This window comes from Candoia aspera, chromosome 1 (genome assembly GCF_035149785.1).
Source record: "Candoia aspera isolate rCanAsp1 chromosome 1, rCanAsp1.hap2, whole genome shotgun sequence".
Lineage (NCBI taxonomy): Eukaryota > Metazoa > Chordata > Lepidosauria > Squamata > Boidae > Candoia > Candoia aspera.
The window spans coordinates 237,908,240-237,929,718 of NC_086153.1; the positions used below are offsets into that span (position 1 = coordinate 237,908,240).

Below are 21,479 nucleotides of genomic sequence, written 5' to 3' on the forward strand. Positions count from 1 at the left end.
ACGTAGAGTGCATTGCAGTAATCTAATTGGAAGATGAAAGGGATGCGAGTCAAGATTGCCTGGGCAGCTGCCTTCAGGAGGATCCACAGCCAGCACACCAAGCAATTCTGGGCCAGGGCTCCCCTAGCCACAGCCTTCACCTGCCTATCTAGCAATAGCCATGAGTCTAGAAAGGCCCCCAAGTGATAGACCAGCGCCTTAATTGAGAGTGCTACTCCATTCAGAGTCACTACTGGAGTGGACAGAGAACCAGATGGGTAAAGTTAGTGACAAACAGTAGCTCAGTCTTGCTGGGATTCGGCCTCGATTTCTTTCTTCCCATATGGATCATTACAGTCTCCAGGCACTGAGTTAGGACTTCCAGTGCATGTCTGGTCTGGGATGGAGATGCAGATCTCGGTTCTGGTTATACTTCATCACAAACTGATAGATGACTTCTCCCAGCAGCTTGTGTATACATTAAACAGCAGTGGAGAGAGAGAATAACCCTGGGCCACCCCACCTTGGAGCAATCAGTCGGTTAATTTCATATCCATGCTGACTAGATCTGCCCATTCAGTAAGGAATGAAACCATTGCAAAATAGTGCCCCGACTCCCAACCCTTAGGAGCTGAGGCCAAATTCCAACCAAAAATTTACTGAGCAGGGTCTTAACAGTGCATTAAACCATAATGTAGTTTGTTTTTGGCACTATAGCTTAGTCTATTCTGCACACCCAGCCAATTACAGCTTATTCAATAAGTTATGGTTTAAAATAGCATGTAAACAAAGCTACCCAGAGCTTAGCAGCAAGTGATGTTCCACTGTATTTATGGCGAGCAATGTTCAAAGGATGTTCCTTCACGCATACCATCCTGTTGCATTCTAGTTTAACCTTGTCCCAATTGTATCTTTTGAGCAATCAGGCTGTCATATATGAGTTCTCCAGTGCAGTCTGAGGGTCTATGTAAGCACATAGCTATTTAACTGGTCACAGAAAGGAAAATGATCAAGACAGAGACAAAATAGAGGATGTCCAAAAGAGGTCTTTGGCTGATTTGCAGCCAACACAGCAACCCTGAGGAGGAGGAATAGATTAAAGAAAACATTTCAGCTGATCCCATATTGCTCGGGCCTAAGTAGCGTGCATATCTCAGAGTTGCAATTTGAGGCCATTCATTCTTAATGGGCCATAAGTGCACATACACACAGTACAGAAACCTGGAAATTGAGTTCAGTTTTTCTTTAAAAGATCAGATCTGTAGAGCAATAGGTACTACTTTCAATATTTATTTATTTAATTTATATGACCGCCCAACTCACACACAGTGACTCTGGGCAGCTTAACATAAATCATCAGCCAAAGACTTCAGGTACATTTTAAATATATTGTCTTAGCAACATTCTTGCATTCTCTACAAATTACTGTATTTTTGTGTAAAACTGAACATCACAGTGTTCCATGGGTCACCCAGTGTGATGGTGATTTTATTAATAATTGTTTATTGAACGAACCAGTTGGCTAAGATCACACAACACAGGAAGCCTTAATCCAGGGATAGGCAATCATTTTGCGGATGGGATCCTTTTTGTCTTTTCCCAGCCTCAGAGGGCCACATCTCTGAATGTGGCACATGCAGTGACATCACTGGAGATTGGTATTTGGGGCATGGTTTTTGGACAGGACTAATTTTTTATGATGATCTACAAGTTTAGTTGGGATGAACACAGTACTTTAGCTTTTATGTATTTCTCAAAAGGTACTGACGTTGCCCCAGCAAACAGCAACACATTGCCCCCAAATTTTGATGATGTAATATTGGAGGCACTCTTGGGTTATAAAAAGCTGGAGGGGACATTGGGAACCCACTCCTGCCATAAGCCATGCCTGATAGATCAGTGTATGGGTTTCCCCCAACATGTTAAACCACAACCAAGCAAACCATATTCTGAATTAATATTATGTTTGGACCAAGTTTAAGAATAACGAACTGGCTATCATATATATTTGTTGGGTTATCTACTCTTTCTCTATTTCTTCATGTGAAGATCTCTGCTTTTAGCCTGTGACCAAGTGCTCCATCAGTCACAAATTCTGCTGCTTTATTAAATTTCTCCAGTCTCTTCTATATTCAGATCTGCAACACTGAAAATAATTTCACTTAACAAGTGAACTATTGAGCATCCTCCCTATTGATTGGCCTGAAATATGTGCGGAACAAAGATTTGAAGGAAAATACCATACTTCCCTCTAGCCCTTCTTGGAGATAGTTTGTCAGAAAAACATTCTGGCAATTCTTTACAGGTTGCTTTAAGTAGTTTAAAACTGAGCTATTTCTGGGACCAAACTTGATCCTTTTGGGTATGTGTGTTTTAGTGAAAAGCAAAGTGCTTCCTTTTATCATCTAAGAATATGACACAAGCATTTTGCTATAGCAACCCAGCCTGTGAAATAGAATAATGTTGATCATAAGATATTGGTTGCTATGGTGAGTAAAGCTGAGATTGGTGGCTTTGCATCATTTGGAAACCAGGTTCTTGTCAATAAGAGCCCTTGCCAGGATGCACCTGAGGTAAGGGTCAAGCTAAAAGGCCCACCACCAATAAAACTAAAGTGCATAAAGATACGTATTATGCAAAATTAATCAGATATAGGCAAGTGATTCATAATCTGTCTCCCATAAAGAACTGAAACTGAACTGGAAATTAGAATATTCTTCCTCAACTGGTAAAAAGTTCATTGCACCTACCAAATATGCATGAGACAATGATAAAACTATTTCTTTTGCCTTCTGGAGATCAAGCAAGAAAGAGAAACCACAGTGTATCTGGTGGGATGCATCTGGTTCTATACTATTTCTGATACTCAGGTTTAGCTTCTTTTATTTGAGATTTTTGTTGTCTGCCTTCTGTATCCTGCTGTAAAATGCTCACATAACCAAACCTTCAGCGTCTAGAACAGGTTTTGTGTGTAACCACTTGCAAAGAATGAAAACATTCAATATTACATATTGGCTGGGAAAAATCTGAAACGTGTTTTTGAGATTGTTTTGATTATCCAAGCTCCTGTACATGAAAATGACTTTTTCAATTCAGTTGATGATCTGATCACTGTCTTTAATAAAATATGCATTAAGTTACTCATCTGATGATGATGCACAGTGATTTACTGGCCATTGTTACTAATTTTTTAAAAAGAAAACAAAGCACTGTATATAGTTTTCCAGCAATAAACTGTTGAATCATCCCTACTGGCAGAGGGGGTTGTGAGGCAGCTTATGGCATTGCAAGGAGAATTAACTGAATTATATTTGCTCCTTATGCTGCTACTGTATAAAGAAACAAGGATTGTTTGATTCAGATATAACCAGGCAAAAATTGTATGAAGTTTCAGACTTGGTATCCACATGTACTGGAGTGGGGTTATGAGTTTCACATAGTCCATTAAACAAATATTGTACCTGTTCCACAGAATACATTTCATTGCCCTGAATCATGTAAAGAGTCTTCTTTATTTTACAGTTAGATAATGATTTATCTAAAAATATCAGAAGATTTTCACACTGTCCTGGATCAACTACTGTATCTCAGTGTTGTGTTTTAAGCTTCTTTGCTCTTCCATACTTAGCCAAAAGAGAAAGGAGTTGTTGGCAAATAGTTTAAGATATAATGAAACAATAATGAAACTATAGTTTTAAGATATAATGAAATTTCAGTGTGTGATACAAATTTTCAGATGTTTTTTAAAATACTTTTTTTTAAAAACATTTTTGTGTTAAAATAAATGTTTCATTAAATCAGATTATTTTCACAAATAATTATTCTATGCAAAAAACCCAGTATTCCTCAAGACAGTGCTCTTCACTTTTATCATCTTTAGCAACATCATTATTGGTTACAATGAGAACATTTATTAAAGAGCATAGAGGACTTTACACCTGTTTAGTGATTGAATTACAATATTGCTTTAAGCCACAATACGGTTTACTTCTTTGCAACTTTTCATGTATCATAGAAATATAGTTATTAGAGACGCAGGCTCTAGCCCTGATTTCCACATTTTCAATTTGGCAGGCAGCAGGATGCCCATTCTTTTATATGTAGATGTCACCGTACCCCAAACTCCAGCTGGGCCTAGAAGAGCAGCGAAATCTATCATCCTCCATAGCAAGCAAAACAGGCTCATGTTCAGCTGTCCAAAATTCAAATTCTTATGTTAGGCTTTTGGGGAAAAAAGCCTTACAGAAAACCTGGCTTGTACAATGAAATAGGATTGAGAAGGTCCACATCTTTGAATAACTTGGAGTACTTCTGACGACAACAGATTATGGAAAACACATCCTAACTATGCCTCCCAGGTGGCGTTACTGTCTCTTATTGGGCACTTCTTTACCCACAAGGGGCAGGAGTTAGTTCCTGCTAGTTTTAAGCTTTTTAAAGCCAGAACATTAGTTCAGATCTTACACAGAGAATCTATACCACAAAAGGTACTATGGAAATGTTACAAATGAAATTCTTGAAAGCTATTCTTGCCACCCCAAGATGTGGAGCTGACACTACTCTCAAATTTGAAGTGGGGATACCTAAAGCAAAGGCTGTGCCTAGAAGCTGATAATCAATAATCGACTAAAAATCCAGTTCTCACTGGTTTATTACATCTTCTATTGGTAGAGGAACGTTCTTTGAACTGGAAGGGTGCTATAGCATCTTAAGATATTTCAGACACATTCCTTTTTACCCTGGTCTATGAAAAGGCTAGATGATCAAAGGATCATGGAATACCAACTGGAAATTAACAGGATATCACATAACAACAGAACCTGAAACTTATTTAAAGTTTCTATTTTTTTTATTCTAATGTTAGCATTACCAGTACTGTGGTTAAATTTTGTGTTGCTGCACTTAAAACATGCCATGAAATACTGCATCCTGATTACACGCACACATATATATCTGGATCATAGTAATAAAAGGTATAGGTACAGGTACATAGACATGGGCTCTGAAAGCCACACTAGCATAATTTTTAGCAGCATTTATTTTTCTTGGAGTGATGAGTCATTTTACTTTAACGTAATAGCAAACTGCCTGTGAACAGAAATGCTTTGTTACACTGATAGCACAACCCTAACCGCCCAGGGTCCCCCATGTTGGGGAGATGGGCAGTGATAAAAATATGATAAATAAATAAATAAATTGTCAACATTCACCAAAGGATCAGTCCCCAATCTAGAATTAAATATAGTCTGAATCTAAGAGTACATCAGTTTTATCCCAAGTGTGCCTATGGCATGTATTTATTTACAGCATTTATTGGAACCTACCAAAGATGTTTTGATAGAAAATCCAAATGAAAATCTCATTTGCATATAATACTAGGGGTACAACCTACTATAGCCTGTGGAGTCCTTGGTGCTCTCTGAGCTTGATAGATTTCTTGCAGGCATTTCATTGCCCATCTAGGCAACATTTTCAGTGCAAGAAGGGAGTGGGGTTTGTTCTCTGTTTATATAAACAGAGTAGCTTGCCCTGCCTGTCTTGGTGGGGGTGTTGTTCCTTGATTAGGCTTGGTAATTCCTTGATTAGGCTGTTGTTTACTGCTTGATTTTGACTGAGTTGGCAGTTCTTTGATTAGGGTATTGTGTACTGTTTAATTGTTCATCTGGTGTTAATCCTGGTGTTAATCTTTGCTTATTTAGGTGTTGATTGCTGGCAAGGAGGTGTTCTGGTCTTTTGGCTTTTCTATTGTCTCTTTTGAATGGTATGTAAACGTTGTTTACCTCTATGTGCCTGTTGATGGCTGACTTGTCAGAGTGCCAAGCTTCCAGGAATTCCCTCACATTTTTGGATTTGGTTTGGTCTAGGATGCTCACAGTTTCCCAGCTGAAAGTTAAGTCTGTCCATGATTAAGGCGTTTTCATTGTGTCTTCTGACTGCTAGTTGGTGTTTGTGGATGCGCTGTCTGTCCTACGTAGTGGCTGTTATAGTCCTTACACTATATGTTGTAGATGACTCGTTTTTTCTTTTTGGGCTACTGGGTCTTTTGGTTTACTTAAGATGTTAGCAAAGCCCTCCAAAATATCTTAATCATTTAAAAAAAAAAATTCCCTAAGGTACATTTAGAAATCTGTATAAATTTGATTAATATATGACATAGTTTCCCCTTTTTCTGTTTCATTTGTTTTTTTCTTGTTAAGTTGGGTAGCTATATTTTTGTAGTTTTTCATGTATTTATTTTCCTTTCTTTCGCATTTTGTATTTTTTTTATTTCTGTAAAACTTGTTAAGGTAAATAAATAAATAAATAATTTTAAAAAGGGATGGCAAATCAATACATGCCAAGTATAGAAAGGTTGATCCATTAAGACATTCTCACTCCTTTCTATAAAGTTGATGCTGGAAGCCTTTTCCACCAGGATGCTCTACTTGACAAATCTGTTTCTTTCCTCCTTAAGGATGGCCAAAACCTGCTGTCAATGGCAGCCCTGGCACTCTGCTTTGTTGTAGAACTGCCTTTAGTCTTTGCTGTTCTATAGCAATCTTTCGGGCAACATACAGAATGGCACTAATACCATGAAGAAAGCACCTGACGCGTTAACAAATATTTATTTGCAATCCTCTAAAAAAAAAACACTGAATTATTGTTGATTACATAATAGTTTATTAGGCACCTAAAAAAGGGTATAGGAAATACTGACTAGTCAATGACCATAAATAAAAATAATGCTAATTAAAATACTGCCAGTTCTCAAGAATCAGGAGTGTTTCTAAATGTGATGCAAAGTTTCTAAATTTGTTTATACTACAAGGAGTAAGACTCTACCATTAACCTTTGAAGTTAAAATAGATGTCCTACATATACTAGTAGCAAGCTAATTCTATGAGTAGATCCTTAGGTAGCCAAAATAGCAGCATGCACGCACAAGAGGGTAACAACAACAGGTTTTGTAATGACCCACCCAAGATTGGCAAAAGGTGAAAATAAATCCAAAAACTCACTAGTTATAGAACATGAAGTATTGAAGGTGGAAGGATAAAAGTTAAGAGAAAAAGTAAGGATAAAAAGAGAACAGATTGCAGTGCTTGGAGGATGGTACAGATAATTAGGGGGAATATTTAACAAGAGCATTCACATTGCAGATCCTGTTTGTGAGCAAGAGCACTTGTTCTGGACTATTTAGTCCTACGTAACAGGGTCTTAAATTCTTATACACACATCCAAATAAATCTTTATTTCCAGAAAAGCATCATCTCTCTTTATCTTACTATTTTCAGGTAATCAGAATAGGTACTTAATATCTTGCACAACCTATCTAGCACTCCAACTGCTGAGCATTAAACATATTTTGTCCTTCGTTGCATCTCAGGAGGGACTATGTTCCTCATCATACAACTTCACTGCCTGCAGATCTACGAGCTTCGGCATCTCCCTTTTGTACTACCCAATGACAATAATTCCGAGCATAAATGACTCCTTTGGGAAACTGCGCTAGCAAGTTACATCTGTGTCTTTGATAGCTGCAAGAAAGGGTATGAGTGAGAGAGAGAAGAAAGAAAATTTCAACCTTGTGTTTATAAACATTCTGAAAGAGTTGTACAACATACATCCCAGAGGACTCCACTGTAGCTTGGAAGTAATTCTGACTGATGGGTTTCAGCTCCTGTATATATGTGGATTCATTAACTGAGAACTCAGTGCCAATTTTCACATTACTAAGGCACACATTTGTGCATAGATATGGATATGCACATACATTATTTTCTAATGTGGGAATGACAATATCAGCATATTTTTGTAATACAAATGTACAGTATATAAGAATGTGTATATGTGGACCTGGGTATCTATCTACAACACATTCATGTAATTTTCTCTCAATGCCTTTAAAAATAATTAAATTTCAGAAAGTTGTGATCATAGCTGAAAATGGTCTTCCCCAACAGCTGTTTTTCCGTTTAAAAACTGTCTTGGGTGCTTTCCTCTCTAATATTCGATCAAGATATATTTTCCAGTAAGTGGAAAAGGAAAATTTGAACAAAAAAACTTGCCAGCTAACTCCTCTTCCGTTTCCCCCCACCCCCGCAGCTGCATTGCAAAAATACTGGATGCTTGGAGAACACCGATTAGTAGAATTAGCAGTTTTTATATGAAGATTTTAAAACAATTTACATTATCGTTATACTTATATACACATATAATGTGCCTAAGGCCGCCTTTTCAAAATCAGAGCGAGCAGATGCTTCTGGCAGAAGATGTTGGGCTCAGCAAATTGTTAGAGAGTTGTTATATTTTTCACTACCTTAATGGATATTTCCTTGCGGAATGCTCTGCTTCATTCATCATAGTAACTTGGCAGGCTTGGTTACTCTTGACTTGGCTTATGTGCTGCTCCTGTGTGGCAAGCAATAAAATATCGTACGGTAGACGCGCAAAATTGTGGGGGAGGGTGATGTGGCCGCACGAGTTTTACAGAATCTGTTTCCAACTGGGAGAAAATTATTAAAGCAAGAGAACAAGAACAGCTTTCCCGTCCTACTGACTTTCGAAGCAAATGCAATCCACCAAGATGTTTTCAGGAGACCGCTGCAATATCCGCCAACCCGTTGCTTAGTTTAAGGCGGTATTCCTATTCGTCAGACACACGTGCTAGGGGGGCCTCACGCGCAACCAGAAAGGTTCCACAAAGAAGGCGGGCGGCAAACCGGACAATTGGCGACCGCTCCGCTCCCTCGTGCTTAAGACCCTCAAGTATCGGCGGGCGACGTTCTTCTCAGCGATTGGTGCTTGCCGTAAATTTGAGGGACTGCCCCTAGCCCAGAGGCTGTCGCTGTCACGCCACGCCCATCTTCCCGCGAGCTGGCGATTGGCTCCAAGGGTTCCGGGCTCATGTCTATGTAGTAAATGTATTCAAATTAGGCGGTTGGCAAGGTAATTTGAGGCCTTGCTACACACGCGAATCCTTGGAAGAGGCCTGGGAGGGCCGAAAGGACCAAAGACTAGGGAGTCCCCGGGACGTCGGTGGGAGGCTTGAGAGGCTTGTCTCCTGCCCGGCGTGACTTGAGGAGGAGGTTCATTTCCTCTCTTTTTACGTGCCACGGAGTCTTTTTTTCTTCTGCCTGCAGTCGGAAGAAATTAGAAGCAGGTAGGAGAGGGATTCTCCTTGACATTTTTTTTTAACTAAGATGATTTTTGAATTCAGGCCCAAGTAAAGTATTCGTTCGCTTTTTTTCCAATTGATGGGGAAGCGCATTCCACAGGCTCCCGCTATGTTTTTAAGGGTGACTCCTCGGTATTACTTGGGTGTTACTCTGTGGTGTATTTTGACTTCAAAAACAATGAATGCAACGGTCAGGTAGCCAATGGTAGTTCCCTTGATTAAAACCAAAAGCTCAGAAATGTTTATTCAGAAATAACTGTTACTAAAAAGAGTGGGATTTAATTCTGAGTCAGCATGGGTAGGATCCCACTGCGGACCCCAGTCCTCACTGAAATGCAAGCACAATTGGAATGGGTTGGACTGCATTTGAAATCAACATGGATATAGGATGTGTGTTTATGATACTGCAGAGCAAGGAAACTACATTTTTTTTAGAAATCTGGACACTTAACATAACAATGTCTAATGTTACTAAATATGTACTTTACGTGACTGCACAAATATTAGATAACATCGATACCCTAGCATATTAGCTAGCAGTTACTGACTGTTCTGTTGTGAAAGGTCCCCTGTGCAGCCACCGAGTCATGTCTGACCCTTTGGGGGGATGCCACTTTTATGATGCTTTCTTGGCAGACTATAGCGGGGTGGTTTGCCATTGCCTTCCCCAGTCGCCACCTTCCCCAGCAAGCTGGGTACTCATTTTACCGACCTCGGAAGGATGGAAGGCTGAGTCGACTTGAGCCGGTTACCCGAGAATCCAGCTTCCCCTGGGACTGAACTCTGGTCGTGGGGAGAGTTTCAGTTGCAATACTGCCACCTACCACTCTGCGCCACACGAGGCTCTATTAGCTATCATGTATTTAACGAATATGTGGATATTTAGAAAAGAGTAGTTTTATGTAATAGAAAGGCATGTGTTTGCTTTTGAGTCTCTGAATTTTGAATGAAAAAGCAAACTGAGCGCTTACAGCCTTTGCAGGTTTGTCACTGGTTTCCATACTTGTTTACCTGAAGTTGCCCCACTTGTGACTGTAGTTTATTTCCTAAGAATGTACATAGGACTATAGCTTTAGGCTGAAATCCTATGCATAATTATCTGAAATATAATACTGAACTTACTTTACAGTAGGAGTGGACTTTAAGCTTCTTTAGGAAGTGGCTTATGATAATTTCTTTCTGTTGGTTTATAATTGATTTTGAGTCATGTTCTGGAACTTGTTGCCACATTTTAATAAACTTTTGGTGATTTCAATAGTAGCATACACGGTTTTAATTCCATCTGTGTGGAGTTGTGGGATAAACACTAAATACAGACTTCTAAATAAAATTCCTTGTCAGTAAAACTGTTGGAAATTGGGGATTGCATATTGGGTCAGTAGCTTTTGTTTATCTGTCATTTGCGAAATTAAAAGATTGTAGGAAGCTGTAGTTGGTTACTTACTACCTATTCATTACTTGCCCCCTCAATAGTTAAGTCAATACAGTGCATATAAATCTAAGGTTTGCATACCTACAGTTAAACACTGAATTCCCCTGTATCTTTATAATCATATTCCTTCAACTTACAGTAATTCAGTTTCATAAAGATAAGTGTCTTTGAACAAGAATAGTAAAGCATGATAAAGTTTGAAATCTTGCACTTCAAAGTTGGCTTTGGGCAACCCCAAATCATACACCTATGTATCCAGCAGTTTATCCTGTATACAATGAGAATTCATCTTGTCTGAAAGAGCTTTTTATACAAGTAACAGTATTAACCATGCGCTTCCCATTGTGCATATTTAAAAAGTCTTAGGACAGATAAGTAGTCCCATCATAGCACAACTTATTGTAACTTTGGACCACCATAAGAAACTGGGAATAAATAAGCAACTTCAGCCTCCTAAAGGTACTGTGATGATAAGACAGTTGCTACAGAATACTTAACCCATAATGTACGGTAAAGAGATACACATTCTGTATACATCTCACCCTGTGCGTTGGCTAACCTACCCTGGTGAGAAAGCCCTTTCTGCCTTCAAATTTGACAATTTGTCTTTCTGGGTAAACAAACACCCATGGAATTAATTTGAGAAAATATTTATTTATTTATTTATTAAATGTATAGGCTGCCCAACTGTATCATGATTGGATGAGTGTACTATGTCGTCTAATATTTTATTTCCTGTAGAGCTATACAGACTTGAGACTCTGAGGCCAGAAATTCATAGATTTCTGAAAATAGTTTCCAAATAGTAAATTTTAAGGAGATGTATGTAAGAATTGTTAAATATATAACTGGGATAATAATATTTGTTCGTTAAAATAAATTTAACTTTTTAACTGTAAGTGAAATGCAGTGCAAATTAGATTTTATCATAGCCCCATTTGGAATACAATCTTTCCCCACTATTACATTTACATCCCATCTTTCTTCTAAGGAACTAAAGATGACATACATTGTTTTTCTACCCCTGCATTTTGCATGTGATTCCTGCAATAATCCTGTGGATTAAAATAGGTAGAGATAAATGTTTAGCACAAGGTCATCAATGAAATTCATGGCTGAAGTGAATATTTAAATTTAGATCTACCTTCCTATTTACATTGTGGTGTTTTGGGTGGTGAATAGGATGGGACAATTGAAATTGAGCAAATTGCTAAGTTTATATATTTATATAAATAGCCAAGTATATATAAACAGTCAAGTGCTCTGTTCTGCTCCTTCCCAAATACCACAAATTCAGCAAAAAACTTTTACCTTTCATACTCTTAGGGGAGAATACAGAACATGAAACTCTGAAATATGCTAAATATAGCTTCTACATCCCACCCCTAAGGCATTTGGGAGCCTTGGTAATATCATTCACTGTGAATAGAAGCTAGAGCTATTGGTCACAAAACAGCACCTCCCCTCTCTCCTCATTTCTCCATATCTTAGAGTTTTCTTCTATGGAGAACTATCTTTGATTTCAAAAACTAAAATCATATACAGTACAAGTCAGTTTAAAAAATTAAACTCATATTTACCAATAAAATCTGCCCATTTAGTTAAGAAAGATGCAGGCATCAAAAGCAAAATATAAATGAACAATGTTAGTGTTTCTATACAAGCAGAAGCTGTTAAAAATCTTTCTGCCATCAGCAGTGCTAAAAAAGCAGATGAATCATACCAAGATCAGTTTCCACTTGCTGTTAAAAGTCAAGGAAGTGGCTTTTGCTTGGAATAAATTCCTTTGAGAAAGAGAGTCTTATACCTGATTCACATTAATTCCATCTGAGTGAAAGGCAATGAAGAACAAAGATTTTCAAGTGGATCTGGGAGCAGAAGAGAAAATGTTCCATAAGGTATGTGGGATGTATGTCCTTTTACTGAAATATCAGTATCTTACACTGAGTTTTAGAACTTAATAATAGCAAGTACTAATGAGCTTAACCTGATATTCTAAACATCCCATCCCTCCACTGAAAATTATAAATAGAATTCTACATTCTACATTAGCTATAGCTACAAGATACCTTTTTTTTAATTTATTCATTTTTGTCTGATTCTTGGAGACTGCCTGAACAATCCCTGCAGTTTTTTCGACAAGGTTTTTCAGAAGTGGTTTGCCATTGCCTTCTTCCTAGGGTTGAGAGAGAGAGACTTGCCCAAAGTCACCCAGCTGGCTTTGTGCTTAAGGCGGGACTAGAACTCACAGTCTCCCAGTTTCTAGTCTGATGCCTTAACCACTACATCAAACTGGCTCTCCACAAAATATCTAAATCTATGTACAATATACTGCAGTAACATTTTTGAACATGTCTGAAATATAATATTTGCCTGTTTACTCTATATCCTTCTACATTAAGTAATTATCCTTCAATTTTCCACTTACTACAGGAGAACTTCAATGCCATTTCAAGAAGATAAATAGCTACTGCTCAAATTCATTTACTGCAAGTGGAATTGCTGTTGGAGACAGACATGGTGGATGGCATGACAAGTAAATGGTGATACAGTAATAATTTTAAAGCTGCAAAAAATGTAGCATAACAATGGATAAAATGCAGGCAAAAAGAAACTTCCTTTAAAGATCAAAATATATTTCATGTAAATACTTGTGGGCATATTGAAGATATGGGCATTATGACCATCAAAAGAAATAACTGGAGTGAAATACAGCACTGAGAATTTGGGGGTAAATGCATTATTTTATTTGTCTACTATATTTCAGAGTTCTGAAAATTACAACATTTTAAAAAGAATATAGAACAAAACAGCAACATAAATTAATGAATAGCAGAGGAAGAAAAGTCATGAAATAAAATAGATGAAAACCACTATTATATAGTTTAAGTAATACTTAAACTACCAACATTTATAATGCCTAAGAGGAATATCTTAGCCTGGTGCCAAAAGGACAACATCTAGGAGCTAGGCGTTCCTTTCTGTGCAGACTCTGCTATAAACAAGGTTTCCAGAACTACTCTAGCTCTCTGCTGGGAGTGCCTGGAGGAGGACCTCCAAAGATGGCTAAATGCCAAGGTTGGTCTATATGGGAGGAGACATTCCTTTAGATTAGAGTTGCATAACCTAAGGCCATAGGATTCCATGCATCACCTGAAATTCTTTGAGGCAGCTGTTGGAGACTCCAGAGATAAACTATTTTTAATAGTGATAGAAAGAGAAAATTATTAACTCCCTAAGTGATACTAAATGTGAAAGGAACACACTGTTAAGCTTTTCTAAGTCCTTACATTGCTGCTTCTAATGTAATGTTGTAAATATAAAAGTAGAAGCTGTTATTTCATTTTCTAAATTACTTGGTGGCACTCTCCCTCCAACTAACAGTGCAGTTTTATGCATAATTACTTAATGTGTGATTTACTATTTTCGGTGGAGCTTATTTCCAGGAATGAGAACATATTATCAGTTTAAGACCCAAAGTGCAACACGAAAGAAGTAACTATTACTATTTTATCTCAATAGACTGATAAATAGTGCAGTGGTTTGAAGGTGTGGTCCATCTGATTCCATCTTCTGGTTTTTCTTTAATTTTTTTCCCTTACTTAATAATTCTTGCAGCAAGAAAAAATATAAATGCAGGGAACATAGTGTAACCATCCAGTTTGACCTGCCTATAATCTCCAGTAATGAAAAACAAATGTGAAAATTATTTGAAACGTGTTCCCTACTTTATTTGGCAGGAATTCCTTGACACAATTAAGAATATAGCAGATTCCTCCAGCTGTTCTTGATGGTTGGTACAGAAGGTTTTGTATGACCTCTGTGTACACCCTTGTTCCAAGGGAGTTGTGAGGAAATTCTTTGTTATTTGCTATTTTCTTTTCAGCAACTTGTAAAATATTTAGCTCCAATCATAGAAGGAGAAAAAGGATTGATCTGCCTCCCAGAAAACTTATTTCTTGCTTGCCTTTAATAATAGAATCTCTTTATGGATACACCAAGATTGGCTCAGGCAGCTGCTGAAAGCCATGACAAATTTGGTTGATGCAAATAGCCATGTACTATCTTTTATAGATCTGTTTGGGTTTGCATTTTTTATCATTTGTTGTTTTTCTCTCTCTGATCTTCATGGAATATAACCATCAATTGTAGTTTTTAGTTTCTCTCATTAATAATATGTATTTCAATGCTATTATCTTTGTTTAAAACAATAAAACTTATTGCTACATTTTATCTATCCTTGGAGGCGCACACACATTTTGTCCTCTCCAGTTTTGTCCTTTTCCTCCCATTTTCCTCTAGAAGATGGAGAAAGAGTCAGGGAACAATATATGCTCTTTTCACTGTACAATCTTTCTAGAGTGGTAGTTACTCTTTTTCATGCTCTCAAAATTAGAGACCTACCTGAATATATAGTTCCCTACCCTTTATCTGAAAGAAAAAGAGAGACCATCATCAAAGATGGTTGATTATATGAAGGCAGTTGGTACATTTAATTGACAAATAAGTACTGCTTTTTAAAATTGCTTTTTATATAAGGGTATATTTAATGAAAACTCAAGAGATAAAATTTTTAAACTGACCTTTTCATTATATGTAAATTTGCACAAATATTAAGTTATAGTCCAGGAAGTAAAATGAATTTTTACTTATATTTATAATAAAGCTGTGACTCTGCATTCTTAGCTTTTACTTTGTCTATAACCAGGTCTTATATAACAAGGTCAAGTTCTATGTGATGCAACCTAATATATAAATGTAGGCAATAATGTTTTTACCATTAAGAACTGATTGATGAAACAGTAGTTTCTAGTAGTATGGTGATATAATAGTAAATCTTGGATGTCTGAAGACTTTTTTTCTGAAAGATAGGGTGACTTTTACAAAATTAAGCTTAAAATAGTATTCGTACTTCTGTAAGGACATTCAGAAGCAAGCACTATATATGAGCTCTGGCAAGCATATGCAGACAGTTCCCCAGAGAAAAAAGAAGCAGAAAACAGAGAGTTCAAAACAGCCGATTCAACGTGTAGGAAAATGCTAATATCTTCAAATTTAGTACAAAAATAATAACAGGGAGATAATTATTTATGCTCAATCCTCCTCAGTATTTGGATGTAAAACGAAGTCCAAAACTTAAAAAGGAATTTAAGAAAAAAAATTGATCCCAAAAATGATAAGCAACAAGAGAACCCGCTCATCCTTTCTGTAGAAAGCCTCTTAAGGTACGCATACTTAAAAGAAATATAAATTGGGTGATTTAGAAATGGGGTGGGTGGTCTTAGTGTCCCTTTAAGGGTACAGTGTGGCTTTGAAATGGTGACATCCCAACCTCCCAGCTGCTCTTACCAGTCGAATGTGAATGCTGTTTGCGATCTTCTGGCTGCAAGCAGCTGTCCAGAGGGCAGATGGGATGATTCTAGGTGTTTTCCTTTTTCCAGAAAAATACTCCTGGGCTTCAGGAAAAACCTGCCTGAGCCCCAAAAAACTGCTGTGTTGTCAGTTCTGCCTGCTGAGCCTGTGGGCACAGCTGTTCAGTCCACCATGTCCCCACCAGAAGTCTACAGAAAAAAATTGTGTATTCATGTATATTCAGTGATTTGTACTTTACGTCAATACTGTACTGTGTTACTTTGTAGTTAAGTAATTCTATTAAAAAGAATTGTACATTATTGTAACTACATTGCTACATTGTAGGGTTCTGCTGTCATGTTAAGTTCTGTAATACAAATAGCCTTCTTGTTATCAAGAAGATTGGGTCACTGGGCATCCTAATTTTTTCTTTGCTTCCATGTTTTGTAATTGGTGTTTTCCCCCTAAATGTTGGAAAGGAGCTAGTGGGTGTGGTGCTTTGTGCAGCTGTTATGTATTAGCGAGTACTAGCTTGGATTGTCTTTCAGTTCCCTGGTAACTCTGTAATACAGCACATTTAGTTTCTGTTGTATAAATATGGAACTGGCTATTCTGTTCTTTAATTTTTGTCTAAAAGAATATCAGGTAATTGAACAATGTTGGGAAACAAAGCTCAGAATATAACTTCAGATATTAAATCATAAATCCTCAAAATGTTTAAATACAATTCCAAAACATGTTTTAGATTAGGATTTTGTAGTGGAACTGTTTGTTTATAGGATTTATACCCCACCATAATCAACCAGCTCTGTTATACTGATGTGTTGGGATAAAGCGGTTTATTTTATATAGGATGATTAACTCTTTGACACTGTTATCTGTATTTTAATGAGCATTATATATTATTGCATTTTTTTTCCTTCTCATTGCACTGCACTAAAATGTTTTCCCAATATCTGGATCCCACAGTTGTTTCACCTATCATACTGTAAATGAGAATGACAGATTACACTATTGATCATTTCTGTATTTATGGCATAAGTTGTCATAGACCTCATCTAAGATGCAACCTAACAAGGGTTTAATGGAAGAATAACATGCTGGATCATTTACCATTTCTGAGGTTCATGCTGACCCAGATAGGAAAACAAAGCATGTTTTTTTTTAGCTTAGCAGAATTTTGTTCATTAGAATTCATCCTCCCCTCCACTAGAATACTTTTTTCCATATCACCCACAGAGCCTTGCTGTATAAGCATTCAGAAATCTCCACCCCAATGTAGTAGTTTGGAAGGCAGAGAATTAGAATGGTATAATTTCTCTTTCAGATAGATGAAAGTTTGAATGATATACTACTTCTGACAGAAAATTCTTACAAATTTGTTTTGTTTTTATATGATTGTCATAGCATTTCATTTAATGTCATGACCATGTGATTTTATAAGTAACTTATGTAATTTGTTAAGGGTATGTTAAGGGAACTTTGTTAAAGGAACTTTTTTCAAGTTCTGCCAAGACCAACTAGGTGCTTCCACCTGCTATGAGTTATACTTGAATATCAATATCCTAAGTAGGATCTTAGTAGTATTTTGATTATGTAAAACCATACAAGTAAGACATTCTGAAGGACAATTCATAGTATGAAACTTTAGGGATCAGAGGGGATAATTTAGGCAAAATTGTTAGGAAGATACATCAAAAAAGTTTATAAAATATTTAAACAATTTGAAATGGTGAATGGTAAAATTAACATATTAAAATGCATACTCAGGCTCTCAAAGCAGCTGTCCCAGGTTTTAAGAGAACATGATGCCTAGACACTTCATTTGCATTATGTTTGGAAGGGTACTTCATAAAGCATCCCTCCAGTTGGATCCAGTGATGACTTTTTAAGAAGAGGACAAATCACCATTTCCTTTAATCAAGCAGAACTTTTCTTCCTGCAAAGAAGCAAAGTATCAGATTAATAAGTGTTTACTCATGATTTACATAGTTAAGAAAATGTACTGACGCAACAACTAATACAGAATGACTCCAGAAGCTGTCTTTTACTAAAGAACAGTGTTCAGTGTTTTCTTACACCTTTGTACTGCTTTGTTCTTTTGTGGATCTGAAAAATAGATTCACAGGGCTAGGAGGTAATGTTCCTTCTAAGTCCAAAGCTTTAAACTTGGTTTGTCTTCTCAAATAAGTAAAACTTTCTTCTTTTTAGTCTTCAGGAATGAATACATTTTTGTCTGCTCCACTGTATCTTCAGCCTAGTCAGCTGAGCTGGCATATAGAGACAGAGAAATCTGTAAATGTGGGCAAAAAAGCCCAAAGCAAAGAAGACAATGATTCCTCCTCTTTTCTCTTAAATGAATGATATAAATGTATTGGGCTCTTGAACGTGCTGTCTACTTTCAACATAGGAATTATGCAAGGGAGTCAGTTGAATACTTTTGGGTTTCCCCAGACCACCAAACAGGAAATCCTCTGTTGCAGAAGTCACAGACTGGATGAGCTGAAGTGCCCTGATTGGTCATATCACCCTGTTTTAGACCCATCAGGATTACTTAGAAAATCCCAAGAACAAAGGGAGCGTTGTAATCTGATTTAGTGGATTACCAGAGGCAAAAGTGCAGTACCTGTCTCCCAGCATCCTGGTGAACCAGCAGTCATACCTGTAAGAGTGAACATATTTTAGATCCATGCTAGGAAGCGGTGGGAGAGCAAATTTGACAAGCTGTTGATTTGGGGCTCAGCCATTGCTGAATTATCGCTTTTGTTGTGTGTTCCATGATGATTGTATGAAGATTAGAAAATGTGCATAGGCATGCTAGTCGTTCACACATCCCCTAGGCTAACTTTGTGCTTAGTAGATATGTTTGCCTGACATATTTACCATGGTTCACCTAATGCACCTAAATGTGTTCACATACTAAACACATACATTTTAGCTCTGTGGGTTGTATAAACAAGTCACTGTGATTTATCTATGGCTTCTGTAAATTCAGCCAATTGGGTTAATTCAGTAACCATGGGTTAGTATGTTGTGCCAGTGCATTAATTGTCTCATTTTAGGCATTGGGCCATACCATGATCTGAACTTCCAGATATAAAACTGTCAAACCAACAATTTAGAACTGCTGCTCTTTTTCTGTTTCCTCGCCTCTCAACATTCAGCTTCATGTGTTCACTTCTACCTCTGTAGTCATCATCCTAGGCTATAAAGATACCTCAAATGAACATAATGTTAAAGAGTTCATGTAGTTTAATATATATTTCAGGTATTTATTTTAAAGGTTTTGGATACTCCTGTTTCTCTTATGATCATATAAATCTTTTGTCTTTAAGTGCTTTGGATATCTTAACCACCATGAGGAAACGTAAAAGATTATCTGGAATTTCCTGCCATACAGATCGCTGGGCAGTAAGATTTAGACTGATTCAGTATCTAGTACTGACTCTTAATCTGTCATGATCACTGTTGCAATGCTTGTGACATCGCAACGGCTCACATAACAATACAAGGAAATGGGTACCGAGCGGATTAAGGAAAAAGGCAACTAGCTAACAAAAGAGAGCAACAGGTGCTGGCAACAAAGTATCGATTCTAGCCAGAGGCACGGAAGGAAGAGATACAATGTTACAAAGGAGGTAATTGACAACACCCGATCACGAGACATGCTCGAACTGTCAGAAAAGATTACGAGCCTAACCGCCCGGCAATGACCCATCACCGGCCGGGGAAAACCAGTCAAGGAAACACCCGAGGCACAGGAGGGGCCCCACGACCCCTCACCTACCAGCAACGGAACCAACGGGGCTCGGGGCACACTCGGAGTAAGGAGGGGTGGAGCGCTGACCGGCGCGGGCTATTTAAATCCTGTTCTGGCGCGCTCCACTCACTCTCAGCTTTCAAAAAGGCATGCACTCTGTTCTATCAATAAAACCAGAACCTAAGCCCACACTAGCATCTGTGTCTTTACTGGTTAGCAGGCAGAGCCTGACATAAAGCTGAGAGTCACCAAACCAAAATCGCCAAGCTCCACCGGACGAAAATTTTTCCGTGGGAGAGACCAACTGGCGAAAGCGGAACTGGGGAGGCCAATGGAGCCAGCACTTCGCACCAGAGGTGTGAAGGACAGCCCGCAAGAGGCAGAGGCAACCCGACGGCAGCTGGAGGCAGTGCACCCCACAGGAGACGCGGACACCCTCCCTGCCCATCGCACCCCAGTTCCAGACCTGGAGCTCCAACCCAGATGGGAGAACCCGGACGGAAGATGAGGTCGGGGACCAGCAACTCCTTGCTTGGGCCGACGGAGCAGGATCCCGGACGGGAACACCCTACTCCACCTGGAGGCTCCGCTACCCCCAAACGCCCGAGCAGGAAGGCGCAAGACTACGTACCAGACAGCATCTGGCAGCACCGACGTTGGACGACCAGGGCACGCCAGACAGGGTCACAGCCCTGGAAGCCAGGGTACAATACCTTGAGCACCTGCTCCTGTCCCCGCCATTGGCAGATGAGGACACGACCCTGAAAGCCAAGGTACGAGACCTGGAACATATGCTCCAGTCCCTAGCAGCAATCATCAGCGAGCGCTCCAAGACAGAGGTGGCACAGGAGGTAAGAGGGGATCGAGGCAACATACCCACCCCATCAACAACCCCGAGCAGAAGGGGCCAAGCACAAGACTCTGTCGTGGGGATTCGCGGCCCCAGGCCAGTGGGAGCCATCCTTCAACACCCACAGGTAGGGGACCCGCAAATTGGGAGGTTCGCCAAAGACTTCACCGTACAATTTGACGGGAACCCCACGAAACTGTCCTTCTTAACCAATGTGAGGGACTACATGGCCCAATACGGCCATTGCTTCAGCACAGAAGCCGCCAAAATCTCGGCGGTGGCCACCAAGCTCCAAGACAGGGCTGCGGACTGGTACATACAGATGTACGAGTCCGGAGCCCCAGCTTTGGCTGATTTCCATGACTTCCTCACCGAGCTGAAACATTACTTTGAGGACCCCCTGGCGAAGGAAAGGGCAAAGTGCACACTCCTAGCGCTGCGGCAGGGAAGAAGAACGGTGGCCGGCTATGCCCTCGAATTCAAGGTCCTTGCGGGCAAAATCACGGAATGGTCGGAGGCCACCCTGATCGACACGTTCAAGCGTGGCCTCAACCGGGAGGTGCTGCAATGGGCACTGTACAGGGACGACCCAGCCTCCCTTCACGGGTGGATCTGCCTAGCTGGTAAAGCAGAACATGCCCAGCGCACATTCCTGCTCGCAACCGCAGATGACAAAATCCTGCCCAGCACAAGAGGACCAGTCCCACAGCCGGGCCCAACCTGGCACGCAGACCCACAACGGAGGCTTGCCTGCGGGCAGTGCACCAGGTGCGGGAAAACGGGCCACCGAGCGGCGGACTGTTTCACAAACAGAACGGATCGCCCGCCCAGACCCACACCGAAGATGCCGCACAAACCATCCAACCCCCCCAGACGGCTGACAGGAGCGCTAGCAACCCCGGACGCGGACGCCTACCTCACAGGGGATGCAATCGACGCACAAGAACAG

The 21,479-nt window shown here is 39.2% G+C and overlaps 1 protein-coding gene across 1 annotated transcript in view; it reads left to right on the top strand.

Annotated features, from left to right (window-relative positions):
• Positions 1 to 8,919: 8,919 nt before the first annotated feature.
• LRRC56 (leucine rich repeat containing 56) overlaps positions 8,920 to 21,479 on the top strand; it is a 57,346-nt gene continuing 44,786 nt past the window's right edge. Inside the window, exons 1-2 of the mRNA XM_063289282.1 lie at positions 8,920 to 9,121; positions 13,002 to 13,104. Of these exons, the coding sequence (XP_063145352.1) occupies positions 13,086 to 13,104 (19 nt within the window). The 5' untranslated portion in view covers positions 8,920 to 9,121; positions 13,002 to 13,085. The remainder of the gene's footprint in view (positions 9,122 to 13,001; positions 13,105 to 21,479) is intronic.